A 22,806-nucleotide genomic window follows, 5' to 3' on the forward strand; every position below is an offset into this window, starting at 1 on the left:
AAGCTTCTGGGGAGAACCTGGTCTTGTTAGGAGAGACGGCATCCATCCCACTTTGGATGGAGCAGCTCTCATTTCTAGAAATCTGGCCAATTTTCTTAAATCCTCCAAACCGTGACTATCCAGGGTTGGGACCAGGAAGCAGAGTTGTAGTCTTACACACCTCTCTGCAGCTTCTCTCCCCCTGCCATCCCCTCATTACCCCATCCCCGTAGAGACGGTGCCTGCTCCCAGACCACCAATAACCAGTAAAAATCTATTTAAGCATAAAAATTCAAAAAGAAAAAATAATATAGCACCTTCAACTGCACCACAGACTAAAACAGTTAAATGTGGTCTATTAAACATTAGGTCTCTCTCTTCTAAGTCCCTGTTAGTAAATGATATAATAATTGATCAACATATTGATTTATTCTGCCTTACAGAAACCTGGTTACAGCAGGATGAATATGTTAGTTTAAATGAGTCAACACCCCCGAGTCACAATAACTGCCAGAACGCTCGTAGCACGGGCCGAGGAGGAGGATTAGCAGCAATCTTCCATTCCAGCTTATTAACTAATCAAAAACCCAGACAGAGCTTTAATTCATTTGAAAGCTTGACTCTTAGTCTTGTCCATCCAGATTGGAAGTCCCAAAAACCAGTTTTATTTGTTATTATCTATCGTTCTCCTGGTCGTTACTGTGAGTTTCTCTGTGAATTTTCAGACCTTTTGTCTGACTTAGTGCTTAGCTCAGATAAGATAATTATAGTGGGTGATTTTAACATCCACACAGATGCTGAGAATGACAGCCTCAACACTGCATTTAATCTATTATTAGACTCAATTGGCTTTGCTCAAAATGTAAATGAGTCCACCCACCACTTTAATCATATCTTAGATCTTGTTCTGACTTATGGTATGGAAATTGAAGACTTAACAGTATTCCCTGAAAACCCCCTTCTGTCTGATCATTTCTTAATAACATTTACATTTACTCTGATGGACTACCCAGCAGTGGGGAATAAGTTTCATTACACTAGAAGTCAGAAAGCGCTGTAACTAGGTTTAAGGATATGATTCCTCCTTTATGTTCTCTAATGCCATATACCAACACAGTGCAGAGTAGCTACCTAAACTCTGTAAGTGAGATAGAGTATCTCGTCAGTAGTTTTACATCCTCATTGAAGACAACTTTGGATGCTGTAGCTCCTCTGAAAAAGAGAGCCTTAAATCAGAAGTGCCTGACTCCGTGGTATAACTCACAAACTCGCAGCTTAAAGCAGATAACCCGTACGTTGGAGAGGAAATGGCGTCTCACTAATTTAGAAGATCTTCACTTAGCCTGAAAAAAGAGTCTGTTGCTCTATAAAAAAAAGCCCTCCATAAAGCTAGGACATCTTACTACTCATCACTAATTGAAGAAAATAAGAACAACCCCAGGTTTCTTTTCAGCACTGTAGCCAGGCTGACAAAGAGTCAGAGCTCTATTGAGCCGAGTATTCCTTTAACTTTAACTAGTAATGACTTCATGACTTTCTTTGCTAATAAAATTTTAACTATTAGAGAAAAAATTACTCATAACCATCCCAAAGACATATCGTTATCTTTGGCTGCTTTCAGTGATGCCGGTATTTGGTTAGACTCTTTCTCTCCGATTGTTCTGTCTGAGTTATTTTCATTAGTTACTTCATCCAAACCATCAACATGTCTATTAGACCCCATTCCTACCAGGCTGCTCAAGGAAGCCCTACCATTATTTAATGCTTCGATCTTAAATATGATCAATCTATCTTTATTAGTTGGCTATGTACCACAGGCTTTTAAGGTGGCAGTAATTAAACCATTACTTAAAAAGCCATCACTTGACCCAGCTATCTTAGCTAATTATAGGCCAATCTCCAACCTTCCTTTTCTCTCAAAAATTCTTGAAAGGGTAGTTGTAAAACAGCTAACTGATCATCTGCAGAGGAATGGTCTATTTGAAGAGTTTCAGTCAGGTTTTAGAATTCATCATAGTACAGAAACAGCATTAGTGAAGGTTACAAATGATCTTCTTATGGCCTCAGACAGTGGACTCATTTCTGTGCTTGTTCTGTTAGACCTCAGTGCTGCATTTGATACTGTTGACCATAAAATTTTATTACAGAGATTAGAGCATGCCATAGGTATTAAAGGCACTGCGCTGCGGTGGTTTGAATCCTATTTATCTAATAGATTACAATTTGTTCATGTAAATGGGGAATCTTCTTCACAGACTAAGGTTAATTATGGAGTTCCACAAGGTTCTGTGCTAGGACCAATTTTATTCACTTTATACATGTTTCCCTTAGGCAGTATTATTAGACGGCATTGCTTAAATTTTCATTGTTACGGAGATGATACCCAGCTTTATCTATCCATGAAGCCAGAGGACACACACCAATTAGCTAAACTGCAGGATTGTCTTACAGACATAAAGACATGGATGACCTCTAATTTCCTGCTTTTAAACTCAGATAAAACTGAAGTTATTGTACTTGGCCCCACAAATCTTAGAAACATGGTGTCTAACCAGATCCTTACTCTGGATGGCATTACCCTGACCTCTAGTAATACTGTGAGAAATCTTGGAGTCATTTTTGATCATGATATGTCATTCAATGCGCATATTAAACAAATATGTAGGACTGCTTTTTTGCATTTACGCAATATCTCTAAAATCAGAAAGGTCTTGTCTCAGAGTGATGCTGAAAAACTAATTCATGCATTTATTTCTTCTAGGCTGGACTATTGTAATTCATTATTATCAGGTTGTCCTAAAAGTTCCCTGAAAAGCCTTCAGTTAATTCAAAATGCTGCAGCTAGAGTACTGACAGGGACTAGAAGGAGAGAGCATATCTCACCCATATTGGCCTCTTTTCATTGGCTTCCTGTTAATTCTAGAATAGAATTTAAAATTCTTCTTTTTACTTATAAGGTTTTGAATAATCAGGTCCCATCTTATCTTAGGGACCTCATAGTACCATATCACCCCAATAGAGCGCTTCGCTCTCAGACTGCAGGCTTACTTGTAGTTCCTAGGGTTTGTAAGAGTAGAATGGGAGGCAGAGCCTTCAGCTTTCAGGCTCCTCTCCTGTGGAACCAGCTCCCAATTCGGATCAGGGAGACAGACACCCTCTCTACTTTTAAGATTAGGCTTAAAACTTTCCTTTTTGCTAAAGCTTATAGTTAGGGCTGGATCAGGTGACCCTGAACCATCCCTTAGTTATGCTGCTATAGACTTAGACTGCTGGGGGGTTCCCATGATGCACTGAGTGTTTCTTTCTCTTTTTGCTCTGTATGCACCACTCTGCATTTAATCATTAGTGATTGATCTCTGCTCTCTTCCACAGCATGTCTTTTTCCTGATTCTCTCCCTCAGCCCCAACCAGTCCCAGCAGAAGACTGTCCCTCCCTGAGCCTGGTTCTGCTGGAGGTTTCTTCCTGTTAAAAGGAAGTTTTTCCTTCCCACTGTCGCCAAGTGCTTGCTCACAGGGGGTCGTTGTGACCGTTGGGGTTTTTCTGTAATTATTGTATGGCTTTGCCTTACAATATAAAGCGCCTTGGGGCAACTGTTTGTTGTGATTTGGCGCTGTATAAAAAAATTGATTGATTGATTTATTGATTATTCAAAACCTTATAAGTAAGAAGAAGAATTTTAAATTCTATTCTAGAATTAACAGGAAGCCAATGAAGAGAGGCCAATATGGGTTAGATATGCTCTCTCCTTAATCAGAAAATAAAAAACAGGGATGGTAGAGAGGCCAGTAAACCATTTGTTCAATTATTTATTGATGCATACAAATCGAACATAGAGAGAGGGATTATCTCCCAACTGTATAAGAGTCTACAGAATTTAGAAACCAATACAACAAAATATATACAAGTTAAATGGGAAAGGGAAGGAAACATAACAATAACAGATAAATAATGGGAAGATATTTGTACACTTCAATGGAAAACTACAAAATCTCATGCATGGAAGGAATTCTGTTGGAAAAATATAACCCGATACTTCATCACCCCAGTCATGAAGGTGCACCAAAACAATAATAATGCTCTCTGCTGGCGAAGCTGTGGATGTCAGACTGCAAATCATTATCATGTTTTTTGGGATTATCCAAAAATACAAAATTATTGGAAAGACATACATAATGCAATACAGGAAGTCCTCAATACATGGATACCATTCGACTTCAAAACCATGTACTTAGGACTTATCCCACCAAGACTGATGGATAAAGATAAGTATCTGATAGGGGTGTTGCTGGCAGCAGGGAAAAAGGCTTTAACTAAGAGATGGAGGCTGCAAACTGGACCTACAATTAATAATTGGATAGATGTGACAATGGAAATATACATTTTGGAAAAGGTTACCTTTTCTTTGAATTTAAAGATGGACATATTTATGAAAAACTGGAAAAGATGGGTGCATTTTATTAGACCTCGAAGACCAGACTTTGTCAAGATAGTGAACTAAGGGAACAGCAACCTCTCATCTACTGCACAGGCTTTTTTTTTGTTTGTTTTGTTTTTTCTTTCCCCAAGTCTTCAACAGTATCTCAATGACTAACACAACTGAATGAAACTACGAAAATACTGCAGATACTCCTCAAAAAGTATTTTATGTGTTTCTGACTGTTGTTTTATAACCCCTCTGGATGTAAAAAGTTCAACTGTACATGTCCTGTTCTCCCCCCTCCCCTTTCCTCCTTTCACCCTCTTTTACGCTGTCAAAATAAAAGGAAATGGACCAGCCATACGGCTGCTACAAACCTTTGGAACAAGAAATTCCATTGTAACTACAGGAAACTCAGATCGGTATAACATAACAGTTAAAAAAATGTGGTTGTATTTGGATGCACTATAACATGTATTTCCAAATAAAAAGCTAATTTAAAAAAAAAGCTATTTGCAAGGCAACAATATCCAACAGTATTAAATGGCAGTTAATATTCATTATCATATTAAGAAATCTGGTGTTTGCTTACAGAATACTGTATACAAAAAACTTTAACAGATAGATAAATCATATGATGTAATTATCCACCATGAGTGGAGGGCTGGCTGTGGTTTAGTCCTCTTCACTTTTGGAATCTGCATCATTGATCCCCTGATTGTAGCCAAATCAATCAATCAATCAATTTTTTTATATAGCGCCAAATCACAACAAACAGTTGCCCCAAGGCGCTTTATATTGTAAGGCAAGGCCATACAATAATTATGTAAAACCCCAACGGTCAAAACGACCCCCTGTGAGCAAGCACTTGGCTACAGTGGGAAGGAAAAACTCCCTTTTAACAGGAAGAAACCTCCAGCAGAACCAGGCTCAGGGAGGGGCAGTCTTCTGCTGGGACTGGTTGGGGCTGAGGGAGAGAACCAGGAAAAAGACATGCTGTGGAGGGGAGCAGAGATCGATCACTAATGATTAAATGCAGAGTGGTGCATACAGAGCAAAAAGAAAAAGAAACAGTGCATCATGGGAACCCCCCAGCAGTCTACGTCTATAGCAGCATAACTAAGGGATGGTTCAGGGTCACCTGATCCAGCCCTAACTATAAGCTTTAGCAAAAAGGAAAGTTTTAAGCCTAATCTTAAAAGTAGAGAGGGTGTCTGTCTCCCTGATCTGAATTGGGAGCTGGTTCCACAGGAGAGGAGCCTGAAAGCTGAAGGCTCTGCCTCCCATTCTACTCTTACAAACCCTAGGAACTACAAGTAAGCCTGCAGTCTGAGAGCGAAGCGCTCTATTGGGGTAATATGGTACTACGAGGTCCCTAAGATAAGATGGGACCTGATTATTCAAAACCTTATAAGTAAGAAGAAGAATTTTAAATTCTATTCTAGAATTAACAGGAAGCCAATGAAGAGAGGCCAATATGGGTGAGATATGCTCTCTCCTTCTAGTCCCCGTCAGTACTCTAGCTGCAGCATTTTGAATTAACTGCAGGCTTTTTAGGGAACTTTTAGGACAACCTGATAATAATGAATTACAATAGTCCAGCCTAGAGGAAATAAATGCATGAATTAGTTTTTCAGCATCACTCTGAGACAAGACCTTTCTGATTTTAGAGATATTGCGTAAATGCAAAAAAGCAGTCCTACATATTTGTTTAATATGCACTTTGAATGACATATCCTGATCAAAAATGACTCCAAGATTTCTCACAGTATTACTAGAGGTCAGGGTAATGCCATCCAGAGTAAGGATCTGGTTAGACACCATGTTTCTAAGATTTGTGGGGCCAAGTACAATAACTTCAGTTTTATCTGAGTTTAAAAGCAGGAAATTAGAGGTCATCCATGTCTTTATGTCTGTAAGACAATCCTGCAGTTTAGCTAATTGGTGTGTGTCCTCTGGCTTCATGGATAGATAAAGCTGGGTATCATCTGCGTAACAATGAAAATTTAAGCAATACCGTCTAATAATACTGCCTAAGGGAAGCATGTATAAAGTGAATAAAATTGGTCCTAGCACAGAACCTTGTGGAACTCCATAATTAACTTTAGTCTGTGAAGAAGATTCCCCATTTACATGAACAAATTGTAATCTATTAGACAAATATGATTCAAACCACCGCAGCGCAGTGCCTTTAATACCTATGGCATGCTCTAATCTCTGTAATAAAATTTTATGGTCAACAGTATCAAAAGCAGCACTGAGATCTAACAGAACAAGCACAGAGATGAGTCCACTGTCCGAGGCCATAAGAAGATCATTTGTAACCTTCACTAATGCTGTTTCTGTACTATGATGAATTCTAAAACCTGACTGAAACTCTTCAAATAGACCATTCCTCTGCAGATGATCAGTTAGCTGTTTTACAACTACCCTTTCAAGAATTTTTGAGAGAAAAGGAAGGTTGGAGATTGGCCTATAATTAGCTAAGATAGCTGGGTCAAGTGATGGCTTTTTAAGTAATGGTTTAATTACTGCCACCTTAAAAGCCTGTGGTACATAGCCAACTAACAAAGATAGATTGATCATATTTAAGATCGAAGCATTAAATAATGGTAGGGCTTCCTTGAGCAGCCTGGTAGGAATGGGGTCTAATAAACATGTTGATGGTTTGGATGAAGTAACTAATGAGAATAACTCAGACAGAACAATCGGAGAGAAAGAGTCTAACCAAATACCGGCATCACTGAAAGCAGCCAAAGATAACGATACGTCTTTGGGATGGTTATGAGTAATTTTTTCTCTAATAGTTAAAATTTTGTTAGCAAAGAAAGTCATGAAGTCATTACTAGTTAAAGTTAATGGAATACTCAGCTCAATAGAGCTCTGACTCTTTGTCAGCCTGGCTACAGTGCTGAAAAGAAACCTGGGGTTGTTCTTATTTTCTTCAATTAGTGATGAGTAGAAAGATGTCCTAGCTTTACGAAGGGCTTTTTTATAGAGCAACAGACTCTTTTTCCAGGCTAAGTGAAGATCTTCTAAATTAGTGAGACGCCATTTCCTCTCCAACTTACGGGTTATCTGCTTTAAGCTACGAGTTTGTGAGTTATACCACGGAGTCAGACACTTCTGATTTAAAGCTCTCTTTTTCAGAGGAGCTACAGCATCCAAAGTTGTCTTCAATGAGGATGTAAAACTATTGACGAGATACTCTATCTCCCTTACAGAGTTTAGGTAGCTACTCTGCACTGTGTTGGTATATGGCATTAGAGAACATAAAGAAGGAATCATATCCTTAAACCTAGTTACAGCGCTTTCTGAAAGACTTCTAGTGTAATGAAACTTATTCCCCACTGCTGGGTAGTCCATCAGAGTAAATGTAAATGTTATTAAGAAATGATCAGACAGAAGGGAGTTATCAGGGAATACTGTTAAGTCTTCTATTTCCATACCATAAGTCAGAACAAGATCTAAGATATGATTAAAGTGGTGGGTGGACTCATTTACTTTTTGAGCAAAGCCAATAGAGTCTAATAATAGATTAAATGCAGTGTTGAGGCTGTCATTCTCAGCATCTGTGTGGATGTTAAAATCGCCCACTATAATTATCTTATCTGAGCTAAGCACTAAGTCAGACAAAAGGTCTGAAAATTCACAGAGAAACTCACAGTAACGACCAGGTGGACGATAGATAATAACAAATAAAACTGGTTTTTGGGACTTCCAATTTGGATGGACAAGACTAAGAGACAAGCTTTCAAATGAATTAAAGCTCTGTCTGGGTTTTGGATTAATTAATAAGCTGGAATGGAAGATTGCTGCTAATCCTCCACCCCGGCCCGTGCTACGAGCATTCTGACAGTTAGTGTGACTCGGGGGTGTTGACTCATTTAAACTAACATATTCATCCTGCTGTAACCAGGTTTCTGTTAGGCAGAATAAATCAATATGTTGATCAATTATTATATCATTTACCAACAGGGACTTAGAAGAGAGAGACCTAATGTTTAATAGACCACATTTAACTGTTTTAGTCTGTGGTGCAGTTGAAGGTGCTATATTATTTTTTCTTTTGAATTTTTATGCTTAAATAGATTTTTGCTGGTTATTGGTAGTCTGGGAGCAGGCACCGTCTCTACGGGGATGGGGTAATGAGGGGATGGCAGGGGGAGAGAAGCTGCAGAGAGGTGTGTAAGACTACAACTCTGCTTCCTGGTCCCAACCCTGGATAGTCACGGTTTGGAGGATTTAAGAAAATTGGCCAGATTTCTAGAAATGAGAGCTGCTCCATCCAAAGTGGGATGGCTGCCGTCTCTCCTAACAAGACCAGGTTTTCCCCAGAAGCTTTGCCAATTATCTATGAAGCCCACCTCATTTTTTGGACACCACTCAGACAGCCAGCAATTCAAGGAGAACATGCGGCTAAACATGTCACTCCCGGTCTGATTGGGGAGGGGCCCAGAGAAAACTACAGAGTCCGACATTGTTTTTGCAAAGTTACACACCGATTCAATGTTAATTTTAGTGACCTCCGATTGGCGTAACCGGGTGTCATTACTGCCGACGTGAATTACAATCTTACCAAATTTACGCTTAGCCTTAGCCAGCAGTTTCAAATTTCCTTCAATGTCGCCTGCTCTGGCCCCCGGAAGACAATTGACTATGGTTGCTGGTGTCGCTAACTTCACATTTCTCAAAACAGAGTCGCCAATAACCAGAGTTTGATCCTCGGCGGGTGTATCGTCGAGTGGGGAAAAACGGTTAAAGATGTGAACGGGTTGGCGGTGTACACGGGGCTTCTGTTTAGGGCTACGCTTCCTCCTCACAGTCACCCAGTCGGCCTGCTTTCCCGGCTGCTCGGGATCTGCCAGGGGGGAACTAACGGCGGCTAAGCTACCTTGGTCCGCACCGACTACAGGGGCCTTGCTAGCTGTAGAATTTTCCACGGTGCGGAGCCGAGTCTCCAATTCGCCCAGCCTGGCCTCCAAAGCTACGAATAAGCTACACTTATTACAAGTACCATTACTGCTAAAGGAGGCCGAGGAATAACTAAACATTTCACACCCAGAGCAGAAAAGTGCGGGAGAGACAGGAGAAGCCGCCATGCTAAATCGGCTAAGAGCTAGTAGCTACGCTAAGCTAGCGGATTCCTAAAAACACGCAAAGCGAATAATGTGTAAATAATTTAGAGGTGATTCAGCAGAAGGAGTGCTTTAGTTAAGGCACGTAAAGATTACACTGGGAAACAAATCGTAATCTAGATAACTAGATCAATCTAACTGCGCAGATCAAACAGCTAACAGATACAGAAAAACACCGCTGTGCTCCGGAACAAGAAGTGATACAATACCGCAGTGAGAGCCGACCACCAGTAGAGTCAAGTAAAAAAGTAAAAAAAAAAAATAAAAAGGTAAAAAAGTAAAAAAGTCTTGAAAAAGACTATTAGTTCAAAGTCCAAAGCAGCAGGTAGCAGTCTCTGTGTAAACAGTCCCAACAGAGAGCCAAATGTGCCATACTCTGTATGTCAGTCATTATCACTGTCACCTTCATCAGTGATATTCACAAATACGTCAATAAGTTCTTCAGGCAACATACTTCCTTCATACCACATTGGTTCTAGGTTATCCTCAACCTTCATCCAACCATGGCCAACACAACTAGGTACTTGTTAGTACTTGACTAGCAGTCAGTGCGTATTTCCAAATATGGTAGTTTGTTCTAATGATGTGCTGCACCAGACTTTGTCCTCAAGGAAGAAGTGACCCTATTTCCGCAATTTTAGCTGGGATAATGCCATTGTCATCACACAGCTCACTGACTTCCATGCTGTTCGGCACTGGAATGCCGAACAGCATGTTTACTCTTCATCCTAGGTTTTCCATACATGGCACAAGTGAAAGTTTCAAATTGATTCTGATTTCATCAGACTGACCAACTATCAACTAACTTTGATAAAGGAGGAGTAACAGGAAGACAGAGAATGGGAAGGAGAGGAACAGTAGTAGCCAGTAGCGAGCAGTATTTCTATTTATATTTACATTTTGCAAATTGTTTCTTACTTTATTTTGGATTCTCTGCATGCTTCTTACCCTGTGTGCTGCTATACAATGCTGCTGGAACCTCAATTTCCCTGAGGGAGTCTCCAAGGGATTAATAAAATTCTATCTAATCTAAAGATGATGCATAATTTGGGCTTTTCTGTAAGATCTTGATCTTACTTGACAATACTCTGGGTTGTTTGCTTTGGCCAGTAATGTTCAGTAATCTGTGGTTGTTCCCACTGCTAGTGTCAAAGAGTGTCATGTTGTGGGTATTTTGTTAGCTTTACTCACTCACTCATTTATCTTCAACTGCTTATCTGGGATCAGGTTGCGGGGGCAACAGCTCCAGCAGGGGACCCTAGACTTCCCTTTCCGGGGCCACATTGACCACATCTGACAGTGGGATTCCAAGGCATTCCCAAGACAGTGTGGAGATATAATCTCTCCACCTAGTCCTGGGTCTTCCCTGGGGTGTCCTCCCAGATGGACGTGCCTGGAACACCCCATGAGGGAGATGCCCAGGGGTCCCCATTTTGGCCAATTGTGTCCGTGATTTAGTTCTATCGGGCATGACCCAACCATCATGACCATAGGTGAGAGTAGGAATGAAGACTGACCAGTAGATTGAGAGCTTCTCCTTTTGGCTCAGCTCCCTTTTCGTCACAACAGTACGGTAGAGCGAATGCAATACCGCCCCTGCTGCGCTGATTCTCCACAAAATCTCACACTATATTGTTCCCTCACTCATGAATAAGACCCAGAGGGACTTGAACTACTTCACTTGGGGCAAGACCTCATTCCCTACGCAGAGGAGGCAATCCATCGGTTTCTTGCTGAGAACCATGGCCTCAGATTTAGAGGTGCTGATCCTCATCCCAGCCACTTCACCCTCAGCTGGAGATCAATCCAGTGAGTGTTGGACGTCACAGGCTGATGAAGCCAACAGGACCACATCATCTGCAAAAAGCAGTGATGAGGCGCTGAGCCCACCAAACTCCTCCTCCCCCCGACCACGCCGCAGTATCCTGTCCCTGAATATCCCAAACAGGATTGGTGACAAGATGCAGCCCTGGCGGAGGCCAACCCCAACTGGAAACGAGTCTGACTAACTGCAAAGCACGTGAACACAGCTCTCGCTTTGTGAGTATAGAGATTCGATGGCCCTGAGAACGAACTGTGTGCTAAATAACACTCTTCTAATCACTACAAGGTTGTATTCATTTCTTCTATTTCTGTTTAACACATCTTTTAGTTTTTTAAGTGCATCTTTTGTGAATCTTATTTAACTTAAATTCTCCTGTTGTGAATCTCAGGAGTGGTTAGCATTTTCTTTAGCTTGCACTAGCTTGGTTACACGTGTCTTCCATTTCTTTTATTAGTGTTACCTGTCTAATACTTCTGTTAGTTTTTCAGTGTAACCGCTGGGAGTTGTAGCTCATTATTTTACTCCTGTGAGAATCGTAGGAGTGGTTAGCATTTTTGCTAGAGGTTAGCTTGCACTAGCTTGGCTACACTCTTGGATTTTCTGGTGCACAAAGTACACTACTTTACACTTTATATAAATCTTGCGCGATGCTGGCAGATAAGGTGGCTCTTTTAGAGAGCTGTGTCCGTAAGCTAGAACAGCTTCTTAGCTCAGTGGAGTTAGATGTTACGGGCACTCCAGACAAGGTTAGTGTTGGGCTGGCTACCGTGCCCATTAGCATTAGCCTAGAAATGCTGGCTGTGGTTGACGGCTTTCAGACTGTGATTAGGTGAATGAAGCCACGTAGGGCTTGGTGCTTGGTTGTGGTACCCCGATTACACTCGCCACTATGAACTGGTTTTCTCCCTTGGATATGCCTGATGTGAGTTCTTTGAGCCTATTGGTAACTTCCACTCCTATCTCCAGGCTGAATCGCCGTGTGTTAGTGATAGGGGATTCCATCACTCGCAAAGTCAGGTTACAGATGCTGGCTGATGTTAAATTTATTCCTGGGGCCAGAGCTCCTGACATTGCCTCCCATCTTAGGGTGCTGACGCTGCAGAAGGGTAGACAGACAAAGGAACATGACACGAGATACAGTCATATAGTTATTCACCTCGACGCCAATGATGTCAGAATGAAGCACTCTGAGGCCACAAAAATGGACACAGAAAGGACTTGTGATCTTGCCAGAAAGATGTGTTGGCATCAATTAATAGTCTCTGGTCCCCTCCCGGGGTAATGATGAGGCATTTAGCAGGCTGACATCATTAAATAGATGGCTGGCACAGTTTTGTAGACAGCAAGGCTTTAGCTTTATTGATAACTGGCCTTAAATAGGTGGCCTTCGTTTTATGGCCGCCGTGACTTGCTGATGCCGGACGGCCTTCACCCTACCAGGGAAGGCGCCACCATCTTGTCTGCGAACATAGATAGAGCTCTACAGGGGCAGTCAGGTGAAGACTTTACAATTCATCAAATTGAGACTGTCCAGTTAAGACTCTCCCTGATCGCTCATGAGTCTGCTGTTGTTCAAACTCTGAGCTTTTTGGAAACATGAAGTCTTTCAGCTGTAAAATAAACCAAAAATCTGAATGTATCTTCAGAGTCTTTCATGGCGGCTTTTCTTTCCTTTCGTTTAGAGCAGAGACAAAGTTTCCAGCTGCAGCCGTTCACAGCGTGCCACTGTAGCCACAGAACACGCTGATTCTCTGATCTCTACTGTTTGCGATTGGATACGAAGAAAATGAGAAATATATTTCTTATTACTTTAATTATTGGTTTAAAAGAGCAAAACTATGACTCTATAAGCTTGAAATATGATTGAATTGGTACATTTTCAGCAACATTTCAGTTTATTTTTCAGAAGTTCTGTGCTGGGCGGCACAGGCAATTTGAACCAGAGATCCAGGCAGAAATTTGCAGTACCAGGCGGGGCCGATAACTGCTGGTAATCTCATCCACATAAAATCGTTAGATCGCCTTGCATCAATGAAAAGTTGGATGTCTCGCAATTTCCTACTTTTAAACTCTGATAAGAGTGAAATGATGATTCTTGTTCCAGTGAGACATCGGAATCAATTTGACCAGCTAATGCTTAGCCTAGTCTTGTGCGCCATACATCACACTGACAAAGTGAGGAACCTTGGGGTAATTTTTGATCCTACACTGTCCTTTCACCTCCGCGTTAGAGATATTATGAGGACTGCTTTCTTCCACCTGCGAAATATACTGAAGATTCATCCCATCCTGTCTATGGCTGATGCTGAGACCCTGATTCATGTATTTGTCTTTTCTAGATTGGACTACTGCAATGTTCTATTTTCTGGTTTACTGCAATCTAGCATTAGGGCTCTCCAATTGGTTCAAAATGCTGCAGCCAGACTTTTGACAGGAAGCAGAAAGTTTGACCACATTACACCCATTTTAGTATCTCTTCACTGGCTTCCTGTCCCAGTGAGATCAGATTTTAAGGTTCTGTTACTAACCTATAAAATTATTCACGAACTGGCACCTCCCTACCTATCCGACCTGCTTAAACCCTACGTACCGGCTCGGACTCTGCATTCTCAGGGTGCAGGACTCCTTTGTGTCCCTAGGGTGAATAAAAAGTCTGCGGGTCACAGAGCTTTCTCTTATCGTGCCCCTGTTCTGTGGAATGATCTCCCTGCATCAATAAAAGTCAGATTCAATTTAATTTCAATTTATTAATTTATATAGCGCCAACTCATGATAAAGTCGCCCCAAGGTGCTTCACACAATTCACAACAACACAAATGAATCTAAAATCAAAATTAAAAGCAAGAAAAGCACAATAAAAATATAAAACACAGTAGAATAAAAAGAAATTACAAAGCAAGCACAAACAGATTAAATTAACGATAAGACAATCTAAAAAAGTGGGTCTTCAGTCTTGATTTAAAAGTCTCCACTGTGTCAGACTGCCGAATAACAGCAGGTAGATCGTTCCAAAGAGTTGGACCACGGTAGGAGAAGGCTCTATACCCCACAGACTTCTTGTTCATCCTCGGAACACACAGAAGCCCTGCGCCTTGCGAACACAAGGGCCTCGCAGGTACGTAGGGCTTAACCAAGTCCGCCAGGTAGGAAGGTGCCAGTCCATGAACAATTTTATAAACCAACAATAAAACTTTAAAATCCAATCTGGCAGAAACTGGTAGCCAATGAAGGGATGCCAAAATGGGAGTGATGTGGTCAAACCTTCTACTTTGTGTCAAAAGTCTGGCAGCAGCATTCTGTACCAACTGAAGTCCTAGAATGCTAGACTGCAGCAGGTCAGAAAATAAAACATTACAATAATCCAGTCTGGAAGAAATAAACACATGTATCAAAGTCTCAGCATCAGCCATAGACAGGATGGGATGAATCCTTGCCACATTTCGCAGATGAAAGAAGGCAGTCCTCATAATGTTTCTGATGTGGGGGCCAAAGGACAATGTAGGCTCGAAAAGTACTCCAAGATTTCTCACTTTGTCCGTATGATGCACAACACACGAACCAAAATTAAGCACCAACTGGTCAAAATGATGCCGATGTCTGGCTGGACCAAGAACCATCAGATTCTGAAGAGACTTTCAAGTCCAGACTTAAGATGCACTTATTTTCCCTTTCATATGGCTCGCATACTGGCATAGTATGTTCCCAGACAGCAAATAGATCCGGGCCGGATGTAGTCCAACATCTGGTACCAATCCTGAAAACAGATCCGGTCCAGACAGTTTTTGCACACTGGCCCAGATCCGACTCTGGATGGAGCTGCACCTCAAATAGAGAGAAAAAACAGAATCAGGCATCAGAAAGACAAGAAATACAGTATAATTTGCCAGCATTAAACAACAAGAAAAACAGGAAATACTAAGGTGATCGTCGGCCACTAGCCCTAAACCTCACTAAAAGAACCAGAATTTAGGTAAAGTTGAGGCCGCGGCACGCTCCGTTTACTAATAAAATGAATTTAAAAGGGTAAAAGGCATAGTAACCCAGACAGCAAATAGATCCGGGCCGGATGTAGTCCAACATCTGGTACCAATCCTGAAAACAGATCCGGTCCAGACAGTTTTTGCACCCTGGCCCAGATCTGGCACGGCTCCGTTTTACAGTTCTGGAACAGATCCAGACCAGATCTGAACTGGATCTGCAAAAGACCAACCGTTTACAGACCATATCTGGAACAGATCTGGGGCAGATGTGGACCGCATCACAGCACCGTGGCAGGAACAAGTTTTACAGGGGTAAGTTCCGTGGATCTGAGGAAACTGATTTGTATCTATAACACACAGATCAGTGTCCCTGGACTTATAAAACTTGATTGTCATAAAGAAACAAACCGCTTTGCAATAAGCATTTAAAAAAAGCCTCAGTGACGATCACGATTACAGAGTACAGAGTTTACAACTGCTAATGGATAGTTTCTACCGAGTGCAGATAAAATTCCTTATCGTTATGACCCATGTTCCTGCCACAGTGCTGTGATGCAGACCACATCTGTCCCAGATCCGTGCCAGATATGGTCTGTAAACGGTTGGTGTTTTGCGGATCCAGTTCAGATATGGTCTGGATCTGTTCCAGAACTGTAAAACGGAGCCCTGCCGGATCTGGGCCAGGGTGCAAAAACTGTCTGGACTGGATCTGTTTTCAGGATTGGTACCAGATGTTGGACTACATCCGGCCCGGATCTATTTGCTGTCTGGGTTACTATGCTTTTTACCCTTTTAAATTCATTTTATTAGTAAACGGAGCGTTCCGCGGCCTCAACTTTACCTCAATTCTGGGTCTTTTAGTGAGGTTTAGGGCTAGTGGCCGGCGATCACCTTAGTATTTCCTGTTTTTCTTGTTGTTTAATGCTGGCAAATTATACTGTATTTCTTGTCTTTCTGATGCCTGATTTTGTTTTTTCTCTCTATTTGAGGTGCAGCTCCATCCAGAGTTGGGGGTTGTGTCTTCTTCTGCAAGCCTCCCAGTCCTGTGCATTGCCGTGGACGCCCAAAATTTCCTGTATATTCATTTTGTAAATTGTATCATGGCCCAAGCAGATGGTCACCCCCTTTTGAGTCTGGTCTGCTTGAGGTTTCTTCCTGCAATCATCAGAGGGAGTTTTTCCTTACCACTGTCAGCTGGGTGCTTGCTCTGGGGCTTGGTAAGGTTTAGACCTTATTTGTGTGAAGCACCTTGAGGCAACTTTGTTGTGATTTTGTCTGACTTAGTGCTTAGCTCAGATAAGATAATTATAGTGGGCGATTTTAACATCCACACAGATGCTGAGAATGACAGATTAAATGCAGTGTTGAGGCTATTATTAGACTCTATTGGCTTTGCTCAAAAAGTAAATGAGTCCACCCACCACTTTAATCATATCTTAGATCTTGTTCTGACTTATGGTATGGAAATAGAAGACTTAACAGTATTCCCTGAAAACTCCCTTCTGTCTGATCATTTTTTAATAACATTTACATTTACCCTGATGGACTACCCTGCAGTGGGGAATAAGTTTCATTACACTAGAAGTCTTTCAGAAAGCGCTGTAACTAGGTTTAAGGATATGATTCCTTCTTTATGTTCTCTAATGTCATATACCAACACAGAGCAGAGTAGCTACCTAAACTCTGTAAGGGAGTTAGAGTATCTCGTCAATAGTTTTACATCCTCATTGAAGACAACCTTGGATGCTGTAGCTCCTCTGAAAAAGAGAGCTTTAAATCAGAAGTGTCTGACTCCGTGGTATAACTCACAAACTCGTAGCTTAAAGCAGATAACCCGTAAGTTGGAGAGGAAATGGCGTCTCACTAATTTAGAAGATCTTCACTTAGCCTGGAAAAAGAGTTTGTTGCTCTATAAAAAAGCCCTCCGTAAAGCTAGGACATCTTTCTACTCATCACTAATTGAAGAAAATAAGAACAACCCCAGGTTTCTTTTCAGCACTGTAGCCAGGCTGACAAAGAGTCAGAGCTCTATTGAGCTGAGTATTCCATTAACTTTAACTAGTAATGACTTCATGACTTTCTTTGCTAACAAAATTTTGACTATTAGAGAAAAAATTACTCATAACCATCCCAAAGACGTATCGTTATCTTTGGCTGCTTTCAGTGATGCCGGTATTTGGTTAGACTCTTTCTCTCCGATTGTTCTGTCTGAGTTATTTTCATTAGTTACTTCATCCAAACCATCAACATGTTTATTAGACCCCATTCCTGCCAGGCTGCTCAAGGAAGTCCTACCATTATTCAATGCTTCAATCTTAAATATGATCAATCTATCTTTGTTAGTTGGCTATGTACCACAGGCCTTTAAGGTGGCAGCAATTAAACCATTACTTAAAAAGCCATCACTTGACCCAGCTATCTTAGCTAATTATAGGCCAATCTCCAACCTTCCTTTTCTCTCAAAGATTCTTGAGAGGGTAGTTGTAAAACAGCTAACTGATCACCTGCAGAGGAATGGTCTATTTGAAGAGTTTCAGTCAGGTTTTAGAATTCATCATAGTACAGAAACAGCATTAGTGAAGGTTACAAATGATCTTCTTATGGCTTCGGACAGTGGACTTATCTCTGTGCTTGTTTTGTTGGACCTCAGTGCTGCTTTTGATACTGTTGACCATAAAATTTTATTACAGAGATTAGAGCATGTCATAGGTATTAAAGGCACTGCGCTGCGGTGGTTTGAATCATATTTGTCTAATAGATTACAGTTTGTTCATGTAAATGGGGAATCTTCTTCACAGACTAAAGTTAATTATGGAGTTCCACAAGGTTCTGTGCTAGGACCAATTTTATTCACTTTATACATGCTTCCCTTAGGCAGTATTATTAGACGGTATTGCTTAAATTTTCATTGTTACGCAGATGATACCCAGCTTTATCTATCCATGAAGCCAGAGGATACACACCAATTAGCTAAACTGCAGGATTGTCTTACAGACATAAAGACATGGATGACCTCTAATTTCCTGCTTTTAAACTCAGATAAAACTGAAGTTATTGTACTTGGCCCCACAAATCTTAGAAGCATGGTGTCTAACCAGATCGTTACTCTGGATGGCATTTCCCTGATCTCTAGTAATACTGTGAGAAATCTTGGAGTCATTTTTGATCAGGATATGTCATTCAAAGCGCATATTAAACAAATATGTAGGACTGCCTTTTTGCATTTACGCAATATCTCTAAAATCAGAAAGGTCTTGTCTCAGAGTGATGCTGAAAAATTAATTCATGCATTTATTTCCTCTAGGCTGGACTATTGTAATTCATTATTATCAGGTTGTCCTAAAAGTTCCCTAAAAGCCTTCAGTTGGTTCAGAATGCTGCAGCTAGAGTACTGACGGGGACTAGCAGGAGAGAGCATATCTCACCCGTGTTGGCCTCTCTTCATTGGCTTCCTGTTAATTCTAGAATAGAATTTAAAATTCTTCTTCTTACTTATAAGGTTTTGAATAATCAGGTCCCATCTTATCTTAGGGACCTCGTAGTACCATATTACCCCATTAGAGCGCTTCGCTCTCAGACTGCAGGCTTACTTGTAGTTCCTAGGGTTTGTAAGAGTAGAATGGGAGGCAGAGCCTTCAGCTTTCAGGCTCCTCTCCTGTGGAACCAGCTCCCAATTCAGATCAGGGAGACAGATACCCTCTCTACTTTTAAGATTAGGCTTAAAACTTTCCTTTTCGCTAAGGCTTATAGTTAGGGCTGGATCAGGTGACCCTGGACCATCCCTTGGTTATGCTGCTTTAGACGTAGACTGTGGGGGGGTTCCCATGATGCACTGTTTCTTTCTCTTTTTGCTCTGTATGCACCACTCTGCATTTAATCATTAGTGATCGATCTCTGCCCCCCTTCACAGCATGTCTTTTTCCTGGTTCTTTCCCTCAGCCCCAACCAGTCTCAGCAGAAGACTGCCCCTCCCTGAGCCTGGTTCTGCTGGAGGTTTCTTCCTGTTAAAAGGGAGTTTTTCCTTCCCACTGTAGCCAAGTGCTTGCTCATAGGGGGTCGTTTTGACCGTTGGGGTTTTTCATAATTATTGTATGGCCTTGCCTTACAATATAGAGCGCCTTGGGGCAACTGTTTGTTGTGATTTGGCGCTATATAAGAAAAAAGTTGATTGATTGATTGATTTGGTGCTATATAAATGAAAATAAATTGAAATTAAATTGAAATTGAACTGAGAAGGGACCCCCTCACTCCATACTCTCGCAGCACCTCCCACAGTATCTCTCAGAGTATCTGGTCATATGTCTTCTCCAAGCCACAAAATACATGTAGACTGGATGGACATACTCCCAGACGCCCTCCAGGATCCTTGTGAAAATGCAGAGCTGCTCGGTTGTTCCACAACCAGGACAGAACCCACATTGTTCCTCTTCAGTCAGAGGTTCGACTGTTGGCTGAACCCTCCTTTTCAGCATCCTGGCTAGACTGTACCAGGGAGGCTGAGTAGTGTGATGCCCTTGTAATTGGCACACACTCTCTGGTCCCCTTTTTAAATATGGGGACCACCACCCCAGTTTGCCACTCCTTAGGCACTGTCCCAGACTTCAATGCAGTGTTGAACAGACGTCTCATCCAAGACAGTCCCTCCACACCTTCATCATTTCTGGACAGATCTCATTAACCCCCGGGGCCTTGCCGCTGTGGAGTTGTTTGACTACCTCAGTGACTTCCACCAGGGAAATTGATGGTGATCCCACATCAACTTCCAGCTCTGCCTCTACTATAGAGGGTGCGCTGGTCTAATGCAGGAGTTCCTCAAAGTGTTCCATCCAGTGGTGGATTACATTCTCAGTGAAGGTCAACAGAGTAGACTGTAGACAGCTTGGATGGTTCCCCATTTTCCTCTCCTGAGGTGCCTCATGGTCTGCCAGAAGCACCTTGGTGCTGACCGAAAGTCCTTCTCCATGGTTACTCTGAACTCCTCCCACACCCACTTCTTTGACTCCCCCACAGCAGAGCCTCCCACCCTTCAGGTGGTAAAACGGCATGCAGATCATTTTGTGTTGGTTGGCTCACATCTATTTAGTCTGATCGGATTCAGGCTAGCTACACGGTATGAGTCTCCATGGTAACTCATGTGCCGCCATAAAACTGAACCATGTCTGAATTCAATGAGGATAACTGAAAAATCCTGGCTTAATCCATAGTCTGGGTTTTGTGAAAACCCCCTCAAAGACATTTTTGTTTGTCTTTGTCTGCAGGCGTACAGACTGGAGCCTCTGATCTTAAAGCACTACAGTAACGTAGCACCTGTTCAGATACACTGGTAAGACTGATGCACCTCTTCCACTCACTTTAAACAGTTAGTAGAAAAATCTGCAATGAAATTGGCTTTAAATCGCACAGGTCAGACATTTGAATGTGGACAGAATTCTCACTTTAGACTTTTGGCGAGAAATGACGAGCTGCATTTGATCTGCAGGTACAACACCGCTAGCCCCACCCCTTACCATCAGATCCGGCCCACACTATTGAATCCCCCGAAGGACAGTCAGATGCTAGTGTCAGACACAGAGAGCATCCCAAGTCCCTGCACCTCCCCACCCCAGGCCCGACGGCACTACGGAGAGTCCATCACCAATCTGGGCAAGGCTAGCATCATGGGTGAGGTCTCCACCATGGGTTCTGACATAACTATCCTCATCAACAATATAAAGTGCCTTGGGGCAACTGTTTGTTGTGATTTGGCACTATATAAATAAAATTGATTGATTGATCTTCAAGAATAATAATAATAATTTCAAAAGAGGTACAAATAAAGAATTTCCAGGGGTTTTTTTGGTGGTGGTGGTGGGGGGGCTGTAAATTCCATAAATAAAAGTGCATGTGGTACAATTGGTTATGAGGATTAATTATTTAAATTTGAAATTTAAGCAATACAAGACAGTTATTTCACAATAACAAACATATTTTAAATATAGACAAATGGATGATGTCACATAGACCAACATGGTTCAGTGGGGTTGAGGGATTAATCTCCCTACAGAATTGGGTCTGATGTGAAAGTGAACCTTTTGTGGCTGTTGTTGGTCTTCGCACATGCACTTATTTTATACACACAGGAGCCAAAGGTCATTGTTTGTGACCTCACGAAGTTGTTGATGTGCACTTTGACCTGATTACTGATGCTGAGTATTGGACTCACACAGACTGCACAAATTAAGTCTAACTAGCATGTTGTCTGTGGGGATCCATGGGCTCTAGATTGGGTAGTTCATCGCTACATCTACAAGTGCAAGTTAAAACTCTACCATTTAAAGCGAAAGCCAAACATCAACAACATCCAGAAACACCGCCGCCTTCTCTGGGCCCGAGCTCAAACGCAAAGTGGAAAGTGTGCTGTGGTCTGATGAGTCCACATTTCAAATTGTTTTGGGAAATCATGGACGTCGTGTCCTCTGGACAAAAGAGGAAAAAGACCATCCAGATTGTTACCAGTGCAAAGTTCAAAAGCTAGCATCTGTGATGGTATGGGGGTTGTGTTAGTGCCCATGGCTATGGACAACTTACACATCTGTGATGGCATCATCATTGCTGAAAGGTACATCCAGGTTTTGGAGCAACACATGCTGCCATCCAAGCAACGTCTTTTTCAGGGACGTCCCTGCTTATTTCAGCAAGACAATGCCAAGACACATTCTGCACGTGTTACACAGCGTGGCTTCGTAGTAAAAGAGTGCGGGTACTAGACTGGCCTGCCTGCAGTCCAGACCTGTCACCCATTGAAAATGTGTGGCGCATTATGAAGCGCAAAATACGACACGGAGACCCGGACTGTTGAAGACTCTGTCTTCTCTCTCTCTGTGTCACTCTCTTCTCTTTCTCCGTCTGTCTTTCTTGCTCTCTTTGTCCTCTGTCTTCTCTCTCTCTCTCTGTCACTCTTTCTCCTCTGTCTTCTCTCTATGTTCTCTGTCTTCTTTGTCTCTGTGTCACTTTCTGTGTCCTCTGTCTTCTCTCTTTGTGTGCCACTTTCTCTCCGTCTTCTTTCTGTGTCCTCTCTCTTCTCTCTCTGTGAGTCACTTTCTCTCCCTCTGTCTTCTGTCTGTGTCCTCTGTCTTTCTTTCTGTCTGTGTCACTCTCTCTGTGTCACTCTCTCTCCCTCTGGTGTTCAGTTATATTACTACAGATCTTAGTCACTGTCTTGGTTTTATCTCCCTCTGCGGTTCTGTTATGCTTCCTACACATCATTACTCTGTAATTGTCACCACCTGCCTGGGTTTGCACCTGCAACTGATCAGTGAGGCTATTTAGAGTGAGTCCAGTTAGTCTTCAGTTGCAGGTCCATTTGTTTTTTTTTTTGTTGTTTTTTTTTTTTAAATGGTGTTCTGTAAGTGTGTGTTTTTACATGATCTTTTTGCACACTGCAGTGTCACTGCTTCTTTTTCTCAGTGTTTCCTGTGGCAACTGTA

General features: G+C 41.9%; 1 protein-coding gene across 1 annotated transcript in view; it reads left to right on the forward strand.

Moving 5' to 3' along the window:
* ddhd1b (DDHD domain containing 1b) overlaps positions 1–22,806 on the forward strand; it is a 137,866-nt gene that overhangs the window by 80,611 nt on the left and 34,449 nt on the right. Inside the window, exons 10-11 of the mRNA XM_034162273.1 lie at positions 20,599–20,663; positions 20,820–21,001. Of these exons, the coding sequence (XP_034018164.1) occupies positions 20,599–20,663; positions 20,820–21,001 (247 nt within the window). The remainder of the gene's footprint in view (positions 1–20,598; positions 20,664–20,819; positions 21,002–22,806) is intronic.

This window comes from Thalassophryne amazonica, chromosome 21 (assembly GCF_902500255.1).
Source record: "Thalassophryne amazonica chromosome 21, fThaAma1.1, whole genome shotgun sequence".
In the NCBI taxonomy this organism is placed as follows: Eukaryota; Metazoa; Chordata; class Actinopteri; order Batrachoidiformes; family Batrachoididae; genus Thalassophryne; species Thalassophryne amazonica.